The 18640-nt window shown below is 48.0% G+C and overlaps 1 protein-coding gene across 4 annotated transcripts in view; it reads right to left on the minus strand.

Annotated features, from left to right (window-relative positions):
• The window catches only part of lrp4 (low density lipoprotein receptor-related protein 4), an 81763-nt gene that overhangs the window by 27559 nt on the left and 35564 nt on the right, over positions 1-18640 (minus strand). For all 4 annotated transcript variants that reach the window (XM_056412585.1, XM_056412584.1, XM_056412587.1 and 1 more), the window contains exons 2-6: positions 15501-15647; positions 7412-7528; positions 3252-3365; positions 3031-3147; positions 2355-2483 (exon numbers count right to left, since the gene is read on the minus strand). In XM_056412585.1, the coding sequence (XP_056268560.1) occupies positions 2355-2483; positions 3031-3147; positions 3252-3365; positions 7412-7528; positions 15501-15647 (624 nt within the window). The remainder of the gene's footprint in view (positions 1-2354; positions 2484-3030; positions 3148-3251; positions 3366-7411; positions 7529-15500; positions 15648-18640) is intronic.

Consider the following 18640-nt stretch of genomic DNA (forward strand, 5'->3'; position numbering starts at 1 on the left):
GAGGGGGGGGGGGCATGGTCGACCCACATGACGGAAAAACAATGTTACTCATCGCGCTGGAGATAAACACATCAAAGGGTGGGGAAGTGTGTGTGTGTGTGTGTGTGTGTGTGTGTGTGAGAGATGTGGCGGCGGGCGGTTCGAGACAATGAGCGAACGAAACGGGAACGTGAGAAATGGGAGACGAGAGCATTAGGAGGGAGATGCCGAGAGACCGGTCAGCAGCTGGCAGCGTCTCTGAAGTGAGGAGAGAGAAATGCGATCGTCGGCGTTAATCAGGACCGCGGCGTCACACTGTGTGCGCGCGAGTGTGTGTGTGTGTGTGTGTGTGTGTGAGATACTGTGACAGGAAGAAGGAAAAATAAATATCGAACAGGCAGTTATGACAGATGCTGTGGAGCGGCGGCACGGCAGAAGTAAATCAAACAGCTGCTCCTGAGCTCAGACCGACTCCAGCTGACGGAGGCGACGGGGGAATCAAACCCGCCGCGTTTAAAAAAAAAGGTCTTTCGGCTGTAACGTAAAATACATATGTATGAATAAAAGGGGCGGAGTTAGTTATAAAACAAATAGATTTCAACCCTCAAAAGCTCTCGCTTCAAGAAGACTGCGTGGGTGGAGGATCCGCCGTCTCCGGGGTGATTTGCCGATTTTCTCAACAAGATTTCGACAAAGGAAGCAACTCAACGATGTCCTGAGGCCCAGGGGAAATGTGCCGACACATTCCAGACGACAATATCAATCACTGGGCAGAAAGTAGTAATCAAGCAGTGGGTCCGCGGCCTTTAACTTCGTTACCGCTCCTCGAAATGAGATCGCCTGTTTACGGCAGCTGCGTTCCCTCGATGTCGCCGTGGCAACGCGTTCTCCGTCTCCTCTGTGGGAAACGGGTTTTACGCTCTTCTCCTCCAGGAAAGAAATGATGTCTTTGAAGGGGAAGGGGCGGGGCCTCCATTACCGCCACTCGTATTGATATCCCGTAAAGTTACGGACAAATAAAAGAAGGTATATTTGAATATTTCCAAACCCTCATGGGACTGACTGGAAAGAGGAGCGCCGTGTGAGTTCCATGAGCTCCATTGTATCCGCGCGAGTCCATTTCGACGATGACGTCGCCGTGTAAAACGACCTTTGGTGACCTCGAGGATAATCGCCGCCTCGTGAAACTGCCCGACCGCAAACAGGCCGAGGAACTTTCTGAGCTATATGGACAAAAAGAAAAAGAGAGAAATCTCCAAATGTCCAACGTTTTTCAGCCCAAATATCAGCGTCACTTTCTCCGTGGTGCTCTTGAAAGTCTCGGCGTCTCATTGAGGTATTTGAGAAAGATTTCTGAACACTTATCAACTCCAGAGTGGTACTTTTGTAATTTTTTAAACTCTAAAATCGATCACAAATGGTATTAAACCCCCAAAACATGAAGATGGGAAAACGACGGAGCATTGGACATCATATACCTCCATCATAATGTCCGACAAGCCATTTGAATTTATTAATTATTTCTAAATGATGGCGAGAGCAACACAGTTGTGTTGCATTTAAAACTAGAACGGGCACTCGGTAGAGCGCATACCTTCGCATATCACACGATTGGGCAATGAATTATGAACATTTTGGCCTTAGTTGCATGCCAATTGGATAGGAATTGACCGCGCTATGGTAAAAAGAAGATTTTGACCTTGACATATCGATCCCAAAATCTAATCAAATGGACCCCGGATAATATCCAATCATCCCACCAAATTTCATGCGATTCGGTTTCATACTTTTTGACTTATGCGAATAACACGCATACAAATAAATAAATAAATACACGCCGATCAAAACAATACCTTCCGCATTTTCAATGCGAAGGTAATAATAATAAGTAGAATAATAAGTTCCCAAGCTTTCAGATAAGTGTCGTAACACACAGCTGCCGGCCGTCTCCCTGTAAAGACCTCATGTTCCCACCTCATGTTCCCCTAAAAGAAAAAAGGATCAAAAGCTACGTGGGTCTCCGAGAGCAACGGGAGGGTCAGCGGTTAGTGACCGCCTCGACTCGGAACGCCGCCAGCTCTTCGCGATGATGTCGTAGTCAGAGAGAGAGAGAGAGAGAGAGAGAGAGAAAGAGAAAGAGAAAGAGAGAGAACCCAAATCCAAATACACGGGGAAGGTGCAGGTGATTGGACACCGGGGCAACGAGACACAGGTGGCCACAATGAGGGCGGGGCTTACAATCACACAGGAGGAAACCATCAGGGACCGGGCAGACGATCACAGGGAAACAGAGGACACGAGAGACGGGGACTTCAAAGTAAAACAGGAAACAAGACACAAAATAAGACACAGAAACTCCGGGTCACGAGACTCACAGCAGTCCGACTCGTCCGACCAGTCCCCGCAGTCGTCGTCTCCGTCGCAGTGGTAGATGTCCAGGATGCAGCGGCCGTACGCGCACTGGAACTCCTCCACGCTGCAGGTGGCCGCCATCACGTCGGAGGCTGCGCACACACACACACACACCTTGAGACATTGATCAAACACTCTGGACAGCCTCATGGGGGTGTGTGTGTGTGTGTGTGTGTGTGTGTGTGTGACTCCAGTTGTGTCAATGTAGTTTTTTTTTTTTTTTTACTCACTTTTTAAAATATAATATAAAAATTAAATATACATATAAATAACAATATGTCCCTTTCTTTGTCAATTTTCCAGTTGCATGTCTCGGTGATATATATATATCGATATCGTGATATTCAGGTTCAGTGTACAACACACGAAGAACAACAAACATCAAATTATGCTCATTCCGAGAAGAAGAACAAAAAGAAAGAGGGGAAATAAGGATAATAAAGAATAGAATGCATACAGAATAATAAAATACAAATAAGAGTCTGGTGGTTAAAAGTTTTCCTTTGCTCCGCCCCTGAACCAGAACCATCTGCTGCAGGTAGACCGCCAACGATGGAGAACTACCTCCTTCAACCCCACTTCCACACCCGGACGACCCCTTTAAGCCCCGCCCCCCCCGCGTGCCGGAGAGCGACTCACGGCAGTTCTCCTCGTCCGACCCGTCCTTGCAGTCCGTGTCCCCGTCGCAGTACCAGTGCTCGGCGATGCAGCTGCCGTCCGTGCAGCGGAACTCCTTGTCCGAACATTTGCGCATGTCTGTTACGGCGAGAGACGCGAAAATAAGAACGCAGTTCATATTTTACAGTGTGTGTGTGTGTGTGTGTGTGTGCGCGTGTGTGTGCGTGTGTGTGTGTACCCACCACACTGCTCATCGCTGTTGTCCCCGCAATCGTTGTCCCCGTCGCAGTGCCACAGGCTGCGGATGCAGTAGCCGTTCTGGCAGTGGAACTCGTCTTCCTCGCAGTCCCTGGGAGCTGCAGAGAGAGAGAAGAGGAAAGAAAAGAAAGAGAGGGTTCATGTCACGAGGATACAACGAAAAAGGGAAAAGCAGGTAGTGTGCGAGGGCGTGACGGGTGGGGGGTTTTAATTGACGAGGTGGACGTCCCACGACTGGTTGATTCTCTGATGCATACAACAAATTACAAAAAACGACAATCTTAAAAGTCGAGTTCCTTTCAAATTCTTAACCCCTCGGATTCAGGAGCGTCTTAAATCTGCCGACGCGGCTCGTTTTTACATCTCCGTTCAAGACTGAAGACGAAAAAAATAACCCGTCTTGTCGCTCCGTCCCGCTGAACTTCCTCCGCTGTGACATTGACGTGGTTTTCATTTATCCACACGACGCCGCCGCCTCGCCTCTTTCATCACGCGTCCGTCGATAGAAAAAGGCCGAATGGATTTCCAAGACGACGCCTTCTACTGTAACCGCGGCGATCGATGGGCGAAGCCCGGGCCGCCGCGCTCGCCGAGCACACGGGTCCGTCAAGGAGAGCCAGTGATGGATGGGCCCCCGGCGGGGGGGTAATCCATAATTTATCGCTGCCGTGCGTACGAAGCGAGTGAGGGATGGGCGGCCTAGACAAACAGAGAGAGAGAGAGAGAGACGGAGGGATGCCCACGGAGCCGAGGGCCAAGAAGATGATGATGAAGAGTGACATTTTTCATCTTTTCTGAGGTGTGTCGCGTCACAGCGTGAGGTCCCAGAGCCGCACGTGTGTGTGTGTGTCTGTGTGAAAGTGTCTTTAAGCTAAAAATGTAAATGTTGTTTCTTCTGGATTTGAAGTCGATACGCTGCAAATATTAATGTTTAAATGAGAAAGAAAATCCAATAATGGGAGAAAAAAAATCTGTAAATGTGTTTATTAGAGAGTTGTGACCGGTCGATGTGCTGAATACAAATAATAACAATGAAAGAATAATAATAAAATGTGAATATAATTGAGTAATGGCTTCAATAAACTGCATCAGATATAAATTGAGAGTATATATATCTATCAACCTGCCGGGGGGGGGATTCATCACTCTACTTTCAAGAGCCTGACCTCCGATGACCTCACCCACATCGCCCCGCCCCCAAAATAATTACAAAAATAAAAAAGAGGATTTAAAACCAGAAAAGGGTAAGTCTAAATGAAATTATTATTTACGGACACATACTCATTTAATATTCAACTTGTAAGAAAAAAATATTGATTCCCCCCACCAACCCCCCACGCCGCCCCCTTCTCATTAGCGAGGTAAGCAGAGGGAGAGGTCAGAGGTCAACAAGCCCCGAGGACGCTCATCATTCACACAGCGGCCAAACGTCAAAGGTCAAAGGGCGCCGGGAGTCATTACCCGGCTCCCGGAGTGTGCATGAGGGGGGGGGGGGGGGCAACGGTGTCATGTTTTCTTTCTTTTAAAACGTCAAGAATTCGGAATATCTCACGTCCCGCCACACTGAGACACACACACACACACACACACCTCAGCCTCCGCATTTGTAAAAATAAAAAATTCAACAGCTACTTCGGTTCCAGCCGAGCGTGGTGCATCGTCCCCCCCCCCCAACCCCATAAAACCACTGCAGAGCGGAGAAACAACGCAGTACATTTGGGATGGTGGAAGACAGGCCGGGGGGGAGGGGGGGCTTCAAAAACATGAAGCGAATGAAAGACGCATGAAATAATAAGTAGTTTGGGCAACGGGGGGAGGGGGGAGTTTACTGGACGCGGGGATGAAAAATTCAGGAGGTGAGTCGGCGTCTGGCTGCTGATGCAGGATGTGGGTCAACAGGAGGAGGAGAACAGACGCCATTCGGAAGAGAAGGAACTCACCCGCCTGTACGCACGGTGACCGCGTGAACATAAAACCGGTAGATTTGATGCGAGTGTTGTTAAAGTCGCCGTGACGACGTCACCACGACGACGTCACCCCGTTTCTCACGTCTGTGTGAAACTGAAAAATGAGAATTTCAAAGCCACGAGTCGCTCTTAAAGAACAATCTGCGGAGCGGCGTTATCCGTCAGACGTAGCAGTGAGTTGAACACGCTGGAGGTTGGCGAGCATTTAAAAGTTGATGGAAGATATAAAAAGGAGGGAGGGGGGGGGGAGGGGCCTGTATTGATCTTTCTCTAAAAGTCAGTCTCTTTCTGCCACGTGTTTCCTCCATCACTCGCTCCGACGGTGTCCAGTGTGACGGAACCCGATCGGCCCGAAAGCGGCGTGACGGAGAGCGGAACGGGCGGATCAGATGGCGCGCCCCCCCCCCACCCCCCCCTCCCACGCCGATTCATTATGGGTAATAAATACAGAGAACTCGAAACGGACGCGATGAGGTCACAGGATCTGACCGGCCAACTCCACGGGGACAAATGAAACAAAACACACACACACACACACACACTCACAGGTGTGCATGTCTACACTTGTGAGGACCGCCTCATCGACACAACCCCAAACTAAACCTAAACCTAATTCTACTCAAAGGGATACGTCAGCAGTCGAGCATTGGGGCTTCTACAGCTTACATGCGTTGTGAATCACAAAAATGTGTATTCCGACACACACACACACACACACACACACACAGATAGAAGTTATGTCCCGTGGCGTTCTCCGAAAAGAGAAATGAGGTCAGCGAGACCAGAGTGGACAGATTCTTTCTACGTTCACTCTTCCCACAACCAGCATGTGTCATATGTTGAGACTCTTAAGCCTGTGAAGAGAAGCCACCAGAGACAACACTCCCTCATCCCAACACATTAACTCATGTCAACACAACAAAGAGAGGAGAACTGAAACTACAGGGTTCCATAACCACAGAGAAAAGTCCCCTTTTTATTTCTAAGAAGATGAGGATATAATATCGGGTCTTCACACTTGAATGAACTGAATTTGAAGCTGCGGGGCAACTCAGTTCAGTTCATCTTTTTCTAAAGTTCTTTATTTTCGGACGCACACATTTTTCAAAAGCCTCCGTTGTCATTTATTCTCTAACCTTTTAAGAAACGGGCTTTTTTTAGGCCTCTGCTCCGAAAATTGCATCCCCAAACTAAAAAAGGTGCATCTCTGCAACCACTCGGGCTATTTTAATCATTTCAACAAAAAGAAAATTCTTTTGTTCAGATGTGTAAATATCAGTCTATATGTTACTGGGTAAGAGTAAAGGAAGATAGCACATAGAACAAATATAAAAATGTGAAGTCCGAATAAAAAAAAAAGAAATTCCAGGATGATTATATGTTTGGAATGAGGCAGTTGAAAGGTTTAAAACTCTCACAAATAATATTAAAATATGTTAACATTCTCCCTGCAAAGTTTGACTTTGAAAAAGTGAAGCAGAACAAAGCTAGAGAGCTTTTAGTCCAGAGAATTTAGCGTTTCACGTGAAACGAGAAGAAGAACGTCCATTTGGTATGAAATATTTAGAATTCATCCGGCTCAATTTGAAAACTCTCAATACATATGGTGGAGATAAATAATCTAATATATTTTATATAGCGTCGCTTCGATGCATATGGGACTGTATCGCGGCTCCGGTGGGGCCCCGTGGGACGTTCTCTCTAATTGGACCTCGTTGGGTCTTAATTGAACACACCTGTGCCCGCCCAGCGCCGCGGTGACGTCACTTCCTGGAGCGGGCTTGAAACGGGCCTTTGAACTATGACAGCAACTGACGAATGGGGCGCTCCCTATTCTGTCTGGCGAGCAGCTGAGGGGCTATTTTGTGCCGAACACAAACACACACCCACACACACACACAAACTCACACACGCACACAAATGTACACAACTCCACATATCAAAAGAAGAACGGGATAAACTGGGGGCGAAGGCAGGAGAGGGTCTCGTGTGGTGACCATGTGTGTGTGTGTGTGTGTGTGTGCGTGCGATTCAAAACTAACACCTCATTGCACACGCTGCCTCCAACATCTGTCCACTTAAATAACTCAACTGTCCCCCGTGAGCGGATGTGCGACGGCACGTGTTGACGAGGAGGAGGTGTGTGTGTGTGTGTGTGTGTGCGTGTGTGTACTCACGACAGTCCTGTTCGTCGGAGTCGTCCTCGCAGTCGTTGTCTCCGTCGCACACCCAGGAGCGGCGGATGCATTTTCCGTTGTCGCAGTGGAAGTCCAGCGGCGAGCAGGTGGGGAGCACTGCAGGTAAACAAGACAACAAGTCTGTCAGCAACAAACAAACAAACAAACAGGGAGGATGAAGGGAGGGTTTTCAGATGGAACAACAATAGTGTCATGTGTGTAACCATATCGTCGGCCTCACTCTACCGTAGTAATGTACATTTTTACTTGCTCCGACATAAATATTTGTATTTATTAGCAGTAAAAATAAATGTATTTGTATTTCTTTCGACACCCTTTCTATCATTTAACACAATAAAAAGCTCTTTATGCAAAATGTCAGAATGCAAAATCTTATTTAACAAAATTAAATACAGTGTTTTGTTCTTAAATATCTGAACAAGAGACTCGGAGATGACCGGCAGTTCAACTCCACCTTCTGTAAAGTGAATATCTGCATGTTTTCATTGTCGTCTGTGATTCGGAACTTTTTTCACACAAAGAAATTGATGATTTTAATCGGATCATTTCGGCTTCGGGAAGCTAGGATGGACTTTTTCACTACTTTTTGGGATTTATCCACCAAACTCGAGCCAGAAATCGGCAAAAATCAAAAGTTGGTGAACGCAGTCGTCACAGCGGGCTGCAGGAAAGGTCAGGGTTCAACTGCAGGAGGGGGTCTCTCTCTCTACCTCTACCTCTCTCTACCTCTCTCTCTATACCTCCATACCCTGAGACCCACAGAGCATTCCTCCTTAACTTCGTATCCGCTCTAAGTGCAGCGACTCGCTATCTAAGCAGAGCCCGAATGACTGGCCCTTTGTCATCGGCAGACACAGCTAATTTAATTACAGGCCAGGGAGGGAGGAGGAGGAGGAGGAGGAGGAGGAGGAGGACTCTCACGCCGCCCGTCAATACCAGATATGAAATATTGAAGGGGCAACGCAGACTTTATGAAAAATGTATGACGTCACGCAGCATGTTAGCCAGCGAGGCAGACAGGGCTCAGTGAGGGCAGTAAGTGTGTGTGTGTGTGTGTGTCGGTGTGTGTGTGTGTGTGTGACGGGGTGTGGCTCTGCTCTCCAGGGGATGTAAAGCCCCACTGACCCACATATACTTCGCATGGTTATTACATTATTCAGAGAGAGAACTGTACCCCCCCCCCCCCCCCCCACCGCTCACCTCCTGATGAACTCTTCTTTGGATTCTCGTGTACTTACATGCAATCAAACTGAGACGCTCTATTCTCATCAAGATGAACTATATCACGATTAGTCTATAATATAAAAAGATCAATAAACAGTCTAACCAGCTTCTAAAACCTAGATATTTGTATTTTTCTTTAACCGATTCCATCCAGACAATTTAAATATGTAAACTTTGGCCCTCTATAAATTGCGATTGGCAAGTAAACAACACATTAATGAATTATGAAATAAATCCTTCGTTGCAGCTCGATTGAAATAATATTAATTGAATTTTGACCCCACTAAGTTTGCAAAAAGCATACTTTGACTAGTTAATTAACTAACCCAGAACGGTCCAGTACACACACACACACAGGTTTGTTTCTCATCCAAGTTCAAGAATTCCCACTTGCATTCCACAGGACATTCTCACACACACACACACACACACACACTGAGGCCCTGCCTGCACTGACCATCATGCTGCTCTCTCAGTCGTCAGTGAGTTCTTTATCTCCTTCGTTAACGACTGTGAATAATAAGCTTCACCGATGTCACGCGCTCACTGGCTGTGATATAACAGGCGTGAGTGAGTGAGTGAGTGAGTGAGGAGGGAGGAGGGTCCATGCGCCCGTCTTTAAGTGGCCTTAAGGCAGCAGAGGTAATGGCCTCCCAGAATCAAGAGGCTCTAATGGGACCAAACGGCCCTCATCACACCGGCTCAGCAGATGGGAGGACGGACAGCTATATGAGAGAGAGAGAGAGAGAGAACTGACTGGAAAACAGATGTGGACTCCAGAGAGCGATCGAGGACTCTTACGAGAACATTTCATCGGAGGAGCTCTAATAGAGGTTTTTAATCTTTCTGTCTCAGACTCGTCGGTTCTCCTCCAGATAACCGTCGTCGGCAGTGGAAACACTTATTCACACTGGCGGTGTGTGTGTGTGTGTGTGTGTGTGTGTGTGTGTGTGCAGTCAGAGGTGGAGAGACGCACGGCTCACCAATAAGGTTTTGTCTATTTGACGGTGGCGCCGGACGCCGGAGAGGCGGGACTTATCAAAAACAACTCGACGATACTTCTGAATCCAGAGGCTCCTCCTCCTCCGACGCTCCGGGCGTTTGTCTCCCATCGTTCTCTCGGTTCTCATCCTTCATCACTTCTCTTTTATTTCCAATTTCACGAGCCAGAGCAGGTGACGTATGCGGGAAAAAACATCGATATACATCTCAGTCCAGCAGCGTTCTTCTCTCTCTCCACCCTCCTCCTCCACCTCTGGGACCCATAAACCCACCCAACACGTACCTGCAGAGTTATGTGCGCGAGCTTTTCGTGGTTCATCACAATCTAAACAAACCCGTCACCCGCGACCCGTTCATCCATCTCTATTGTCCCAAAAACAAAAAATCCCAAGAGCCTCCGGCGTGGAAAGTGTTTGAGGAGCAACGGCGTCAACGCCGCGCTCGGCCTGGCGGCGCCGCGAGGAGTCCGACCGTGCGTCGAGGCGGATTGGTGCAGGAACGCTCGCTTGTTGCCATGACGAATCGCTGCCGAGCACTTGACAGCAGCGAGGAAGAGTCGAGTGCGTCCTTCATCCAGCCGGCCAGCCATCCATTTAACACACACACACGCTACCTGAGCCAGAGTTATATATATATATATAAATATAAATATATATATATATAAATACATATAAAGTTATATATATATATATAACTATATTTATATATATACATATATATATAAATATATAGTTGTATATAAATAGTTATATAAATAGTTATATATATATATATATATATAGTTAAATATATAAATAGTTATATACATATATATATAGTTAAATATATATATATTATTTTATATATAATTATATGGAAATGGTGGTTGGGTCAAGTTAATCTCCATTAGCGATACATTTGTAAATTACATGTGTAGTACATAGTAATGACCCACTTAGCACTGTAACCTTATTCCATCAATGTGTTAAAACACCTCAACGAGGTTCACAGAGACGGCGAGGCCGACCCGCCTCCCAGTCGCTCTCTCATCACGCCGCCGCCCACGTGAGCGGGGAGAGTAAATATTTAGGGAGGAGGAGGAGGATTATGCTAATGTATCCAAACAACCAGCGGGCATATCCGGGGACAGAAAGACGAAGAAGAAACAGGCGGGAAGACGAGGGACCCGAAATAAACTCAAACCACATGGTGAGGAAATAAATGAGACGGCCTCGGGTATGAAATAAATAAATAAACGAGAAGAAGGAGAGCGAGAGTGGTTCACAGGTTTCCCGTGGTCAGGGGGCAGAGAGGCGGCGGAGGACACGGAGGGGAGAAGATGAAGGGATGGAGGGGAGAAGATGAAGGGATGGAGAGGAGAAGATGAAGGGACGGAGGGGAGAAGATTGACACGCAGAGGACGACGGGATGGGGTCCTAATCTCCCCCCGCGCCCGCTTTCAGGATCAGCTCGGCAGAGAGATTAAAGGACGGAGGGGGTATCTCTTATTTTCTGGTGGTTTATATACAAGTGTGTGTGTGTGTGTGTGTGTCAATGTCCTTCTGAGAACAGTTTGAGCTGAGGATTTGTTTTTCGAGCTTGAGCTCACTTTTGTTTTGTTCAGGGTGTGTGTGTGTGTGGGGGGGGGGGGGGGCTAGTTTCACAAATTTGATCCGGGGTCAAAAAGGTCAAGATTAGACTTAGTCCATGGAGACAGAAACATATCTGAAGCCGTTCAAACGCTCCCCAAAAAATACTTTTGCAGCCGACATCCGGAGATGTGTCGCCTTTGATCGAGCTCAACCAATGAGGACACGCCCCCCCCCCCCCTCCCCCCCGTCATTATAACCCATGATTATTTTATTTTCGGTGCACGCCAGTTCTCGCGCCCGCCTCGTAAAAACAACTCGAGAGGTTTGCCGTTCCCGAGTAGGCGCTCCGCTCGCCTTTCAAAGCGTGGGCGTACACATTGGGAAGACGCCGTTGCTAGGCAACTGACAACAAAAGCACCCCCCTCCGGAGCGCATGATGTAGTTTGGTAAAAAAACTTGCCCAGGATCCCTGAGCACCGTGAATATGGTAAACGTGACGCCACGGGGAGGTCCTCGCAGATATGCTGGAATGCGTCCGACCGAGGGGTGTGTTGGGGGGAGTTTATAAGGTGAGTGTGTGTGTGTGTGTGTGTGTGTGTGTCTCATAGTAAACACCGATCTCCTAAACCTCACATCCTCGCGTGAGAGCCGAGCCCAGAGGAAGCCAAACCTCATGCAGCGCTTTCAATCACGAACAGAGATTTTCCTTTTCCACTTCAACACACACACACACACACATACACACACACACACACCTCCACACACACACACTGTCCTTCACATCTATCTTCTCACTCCGGGCCAAAGCATTTGCTCTTGCACAACATCAGCTGCTTTTAACTCAGCAGGACTCCATCAGTGTAGTGTGTGTGTGTGCGTGTGTGTGTGTGTGTGTATGTACGCACACGCCCCACTTTCTCAAGCGCGAGTGAAATGCGGGGAGAGAAAGAACTTGAAGGGCGCTCTAGAACAGCGGGGGAGGAGGTGGGAGGAGGCGCGCGGTGAAAGAACAGAAGACGCACGCCGTCTCCCGAGGTCACGGAGTCGCGTCTGCCGCGGTTACTCATGAGCAGCGTCTTCGTACACTTCATCCTCCCGGGCCTGGGGGGGGGGGGGGGTCGGGGGTCGGTGGCGTCTCCTCTCTGGGGATCTGCGGAGCTCGGCAGGTGTCACTCAAAGAAGCGCTTACAGGAACTGGAAGGGTAAGACGGGTGGCCAGAACTACAAAAACATCATCAAGGTTATGAGAGAAGAGGGGGGGGGGGGGTTCTTTGATATTTAAGACGATTAAACACACCAGACTTGGTGATCAGTCACTGCTGATGATATTATAAAAACTACTTCAAAATAAAAGCTTTTTAACAAACCAAAAAGCAGGGGACTTTTATTGTGAATAATGTATGAAGCCAGGTGTGTCAACCCTGTGACGGGGACAGAGATGAAGAATAACGTCGGAAAATTCGCTTCGAGGAAATATCTTCGATCAGGAATGTGGCGTTGGAGAGCCGGGGCGGGACGCGGCCGGGTTTCCAGTGCGGCGCATCCGATCACGCGGTGGGAAACGGACGGGCGAGGACACCGCCGAGGAGACGGATAATACGTTTAGAAGTTATTCGACAACAGGACTGTGAGTGAGTCAGAGGAACAGAGCGAAACTTATTGTACAGTTGTGCTGCAATTCTTCAAAAAGTGCCGCATCGCCCTCAATTATTCAGCCCATCTGAATAAACTCCAGGACACGAACTGTTCAATAAACCCCAAAAAGTGATCTTTAAACCACTTCAACAATCCCTGTACCCTTGGCCCTCCGTTTCCATAGGAACCAGAGTCACAGAGGCCGGCGAGGGTTTACGGACGTGGACCCGACTACCAGCACGTTATTCATTTGGTAATCAGGACTAATTAAGAGTCAATACTTCATACGTCATGGAGATTCAGATGATGTAATAAAAAAAATTTGGGGGGGGGGGGCTTGATAATTACATGACCCTGCCGATCGGCCAATACCGAGTCCGATAGCGGTGAGTTAAAAACTAAACTATATTCACGATTTGATGATAGGGGAGTAGAACTCACTACACGTGACTCCCCACATCGTAATTACATCAGACATTTGCACACGGAGACAACTAAACACACACACACACACTCCATTGTGATTAAGCACCCCCCCCCCTCTCTCCCCCCTCCATACACTCACATCCTTTCCCAGCAGTTTGGAAGACGTCGTAAAAAAAAAAGACATTCAAATTTAACAGGGTTTTTCTTTCTATTGGATTTGTGTGTTAACGATGCGACTTTAATTCAATCGGCTGAAGAGAAGCCGAGTCGCGCGCGGCCGTCGACACGCAGAACGCAGCCGTCTTCAAGACGACTTTTTTTTAAAAGGCCGTGACGCCGACGTCCTCCGTCATCTGACGGAATCGATAATAAATCGAACCCGTCTCCGCTCGGATGTCATCTGGCACCGATCGTCGGGCGTTACAAAGACGTTCGGGTCGTATGATTCGGTGAAGAATCGATAAATCAATTTTATCTAGAACCCGACCGAGCGCCCGACCCTTTTCATTTGCAAAGAGGGCGTTTAGTTTGGAGGAGGCCTGAAGATGTAAACGCATCCATCGTTTGGGGGTAAATTCTGCAGCGGCGGGCCGACACGGCGACATTACCCTCCCCCCCCCCACCCCGCAGTTACGAGACGGACTGGAGCGATTCCAAGAGGACGATACCGGAGGGCACTAATGGATTGGGGGAGTCCGGCTGGACGCTCCGATATCTGTCAGCCGCAACCACGCGCCTCCTTAATAAATAAGTGAGCGTGCCGCGGGGATCGATGCCCTCCTCCTCCTCCCCCCCCCCCCCCGAGATCAATAACACTTAGCGTCCCCGCCTCCCGACCCCTCACCGGCTTAATGTGACGGAGGAGGACTGATGGGACGCCCGCCTCCGAGAGAGGCTTAGGAAGTGTCGAACAATAAATACAAACAACGTGGGGGGGCAGCGTCTGCTTCTCTTCTCTCGGGGAGAGAGCCTCACGTTGACGTTTCACATCGATACCCAGAAGTGTAAAAGAGGAGCGCTGAGGATCTCCTCGAGCTCTGCAGGGGGAACATTGCTCCCGTCTGGCTGCGCTGCCAAGACCTTCCCGTCCAGCCAAAACGCCGTCCGCTGCCAGAAGCCACTCAAGCAAGGTTGGGGTTTTTTTGCTCACTCCCCGCCGCAGCATTAGAAATACTACCCCGCATGGACCAGGGACCCATTCACTGATCCATATTGCCCCACTTATATACACAGCTTTTTTTCTTTCTCTCTTACTATATTATTGGACAATTTCTGCAGAGGAACTTTTGAAGCGAAACATGTATAAAGTCGTGCACTTACACGATTTTGCTGCCAAACACAACCAGAGCCTTTGGTTGAGTGGCGGGAGTTTGAAGTGCTGCTCAGGGGGAGATATTCGGCCGAGAACTGTTTTTTATTTTACAACAAAAGTTATCAGCATAGTCATTCAAGTTTGATTTTTTTATTTTTATTAACGAAAATATTTAAAACCGAATATCAAAAGTTAATATCTCACGTCTCATTTGGAAGCTTATGTCCTTTATTTATTTAATATCACTCTCTTAAAAAGATTTTTCAAAAACATTTTAATCATGAAACATAAATAATGCTGCTCATGCGGGGAGATATTTTAAAACCAAAGTTATCAAACTGGTTCAGCCAGCATAGTCATTCAAGTTTGATTTATTTTTTAATAAAAGAAAATATTTAAAACCAAATATCAAAAGTGAATATGTCACGTCTCATCAGATTTGTAATCTTGTGTACTTATTATTTAATATCACTCTTTTAGAAAGATTTTTCGAATTTATTTTATCATGATACATAAATAATGTACAGATGATTAATACATTTGTGCAATTAGTTTGGGCGGCAAAACAAAACCTGACCAGGGATCTCTAAAAGTTACATTTGCTCCCATTTTTCTTTTGTGCTGATCCAATCAGAGTTTTATAATCAAGACTTAATACATTTTCTTAATGTTTGTTGTTGTAATACTAATTTTGGCCACAGGAGGCTGACTAACCCGGTTCTAAATATTATTCTTCCAGGGGGATTTTATTTAATTTCTCCATGCACTCTATAAACCCAAAGCGCATTCATCGCGTCAGCAGGTTTTCCAAATTAAATTCGTCCATCAGGAGAACGGAAACAAAAAGAGAAAAGGATGAGAGGGAGAGAGAGAGAGAGGAAGTGGAGCGCTAACTCACTGCATCCGTCCTCGTCGCTGTGGTCGCCGCAGTCGTTGTCCCCGTCACACTGCCACTGGGCCGGGATGCAGGTGCACTCCCCGAACGCACTGACCGCACACGTGAAGTGGTTCCTCCCGCACGAGCACTCGGCACTACCCCGGACTCCTGCGCAGCAAAAAGAGGAAGAGGAAGAGAGGGGTTAGCGGCGATCACGAGCGTTCAAGCTCGACCCAACAATGAGACTTCACGATCCCCTCGAGGGGGGGGCTGTAAAACTGTAACTTGTATTAACGTCATTTAGTGTGGCAGAAAGCATGTTTTTTAGTCACGGAGTTCCACAAGGTTCTGTGCTCGGGCCACTTTGATTCACCTTGTCTTAGCTCCCTTTGGGCAAAACTATCAGAAAACACTCCGTTAACTCAGAGAAAATGGAAATTATTCTACTCGGCCCAGAACACCTCCGAAATCAATTATCTAATGATGATGAGTTTCTCTTGGCGGCATTGCCCTGACACCCAGCACCTTCACAGATTGTAAAAGCTAATTGGTAATTTGTGATTTTGGGCTATACAAAATAAAAAAAGAAACAAACACACCAACACAGCTCGAATTTCCCCTCACAGCAGAGGAAAACAGTTACCACAATTTCAGACGCCCCACAGCAAATCACATCCAGGAGAGGAAATAAAGAAAAGGTTTCCCATGTTACTCTCGTTGAAGCCCATTAATGACCATCTCTGTTTGTGTGTGTGTGTGTGTGTTTTTTGCTGAAAGTGGACAAGCGCAACAAACCCTGTGTTTCTTGGAACGCATATGGATGTGTGCATGGATGTGTGTGTGTGTGGTTGTGTGTGTGTGCGTGTGCACGGACATGTGTGTATGTGTGTGTGTGTCTCCTGGCCTCCTCACAAAGGCATCAGTCAACCCAGGAGGGCCTGGCAGAGAGAGCTCAGTAACCTTCAGATCCCTCCCACAGCACTAAATTAATGGCCTCTTTCTTTTCATTCCGCTCTCCTTCTCCTCACTCTTGTCTTTCCACCATCCCCTCTTCACACTTCCCCTTCAGCTGCCTCCCGTCTACACTTCCCCCCCCCCTTTCCTTCCCCACGCTTCAAGAACCCTCCCCATGGAGGGTAAACGGGAACTTTAGAAAGACAACTTCGCGGACGTGAAGACTTGGATGACACCGCGAACTGCCGTCTTCAGCCGGGACCAGACTACGTCCTGAAATGCACCAACTGTATATAAGAGGTGGACGTAGTCGCCCATTGGTTTGGGGACTGATGTCACGAAGCGCAGAGTTTGACCATTTCGCCGTCGCCATCATTTTTGTGTGCAAGCGACACATGGAAGTTACCATGTTGGGAAAGAGGAGGTCATTCACGTTGCCGTCACAGACAAATTAAAATTATAAGATGTCAAAAAAGGATAAACTGAAAACAAGTCATATTTCTTTTAATATTTTGGTCTTGAATACATTTGCAATGATGTCTGCTGAGTGATAAGTGAGTTAAAACATGTCAAGTAACAACTCATCCATCTTCCACTGCTCCGTGGTACGACGCCGGAGTACGACTTGTACCTTTAAGCTTGTGTGTGGGTGTGTGTTGTGTGTTGCTTGCGGCTTTATGAGCTAAATTAGAGTCTGCGAGCCGCAGTGGAAGCTGTGTCAACATGAAGCCACATCACAGGCTGTACATTTGTCCAACACTCTGTAAAAAAGAAAAAAGACGAGGCCACAGAGCTAAAGAAACCCTCGTACGCACTTGTGCTACACACACACACACACACGACCAGGACTAAGAATAGGCAAAAGATCAACACGCAGATTATTAGTCTAAGTCCCGAAATGAATGTGTGTCACGTCCGGCAGATCAAGGATTATTACGGAGATCCTAAACCGACTGAAGAAGTAAAAGAGAAGCATCGCCACTCACTGGACTGTTACATAAGGCTGCATGCAAACACACACACACACACACACACGCACAGGAGAGACAGTGGACCACTGTGAGCTGGGGAGTGCGGGTTTGGCGACAAGATCTCTCTCCGAGTCTATTAAAGGACGTTTAAGTGGAGCGGCGGGCACGGCGCCGGCGGAATCAGCCGAACCGTTAATGGATCCGAGGCGGTCCGTCTTCTTTTCATGGCGCTGCACAAAGAACTTTTCGCTGAACTTCTCCGAGACGACTTTTACGATACACTTAATGTGCGTTTTCGAAAGGAAAATAACGGCGTTGCCCGAAAACCCCCCAAAAAAACAAGCCATACGGAATGCCTCAGATTTCAAATTTCAGAGACAGCTGCGGGAGGCCGGCGTGCTCCACGTCTCCCGGCGGGCCGACAATAAGCCAGACGGACAACGAGCCAGAGGGCTCCGGTGTGGGAGGAGCCTCCAGCAGCAGGAAGGAAAACAGAGACCACCAAAGATCCTGCTTCATGAAACCGTCTCAACAGGCCTGCAGCGAGACAGGTGGTCCTCCCCCCCCCTCCCCCCACACCACCACCACCACCAAAAGGTAAACAGAGAAGATCCCGCACGGGCAGCAGCCGGGCCGCCAAAAAGACAGACCGAAGCGGGCCGGAGGCGGAGCCTCAGATCTGACCCGGTGGTATCAAACCTCTACATCCCCGTTTTCACACAACTTGCCGTTGTGCAAACGGTTAAATGGCGACGAGGGGAGGGAGCAGCGGGGGCCAAAGCACACACACACACAATGGTTACTCGGCCTTGAGAGCGGGTGGCCACGCGGTTTGAACGATGTCAAAAGGGCCGCCGGGCTAATTAGGCGTGGACCTCCCCGGAGACTACCTGGAGGGTCGGAGCCGCGTCTTTCTCTCAGTGCACCGCTGTAAAAAATGATGAGCGGGGGGGGGGGGGGGGATGAGCCACCTGACAATGTGAAGTCATGTGAATGACTCAAGCCCCCTTTGTCCCGTCCTCTTGTTATGTATTTGGGGAGAACCTGTAGAACGAACTATCACAATTAGTTTGCTTGTTGTTCTTCTGACCGAGTCAATAAACCCCGTTGGTTCTGGGGAGATTGCTTTAAGGAAAACCGGCTTTCCAATCAACGCAAACTCAAATGTGTGAGAATAAAACCCCCCAAAAAGGCTTTTAAGAGATACAAAAAAAGCAATCTCCACTTATCAGGACA

Source organism: Pseudoliparis swirei, chromosome 4 (assembly GCF_029220125.1).
Source record: "Pseudoliparis swirei isolate HS2019 ecotype Mariana Trench chromosome 4, NWPU_hadal_v1, whole genome shotgun sequence".
Taxonomy (NCBI): Eukaryota; Metazoa; Chordata; class Actinopteri; order Perciformes; family Liparidae; genus Pseudoliparis; species Pseudoliparis swirei.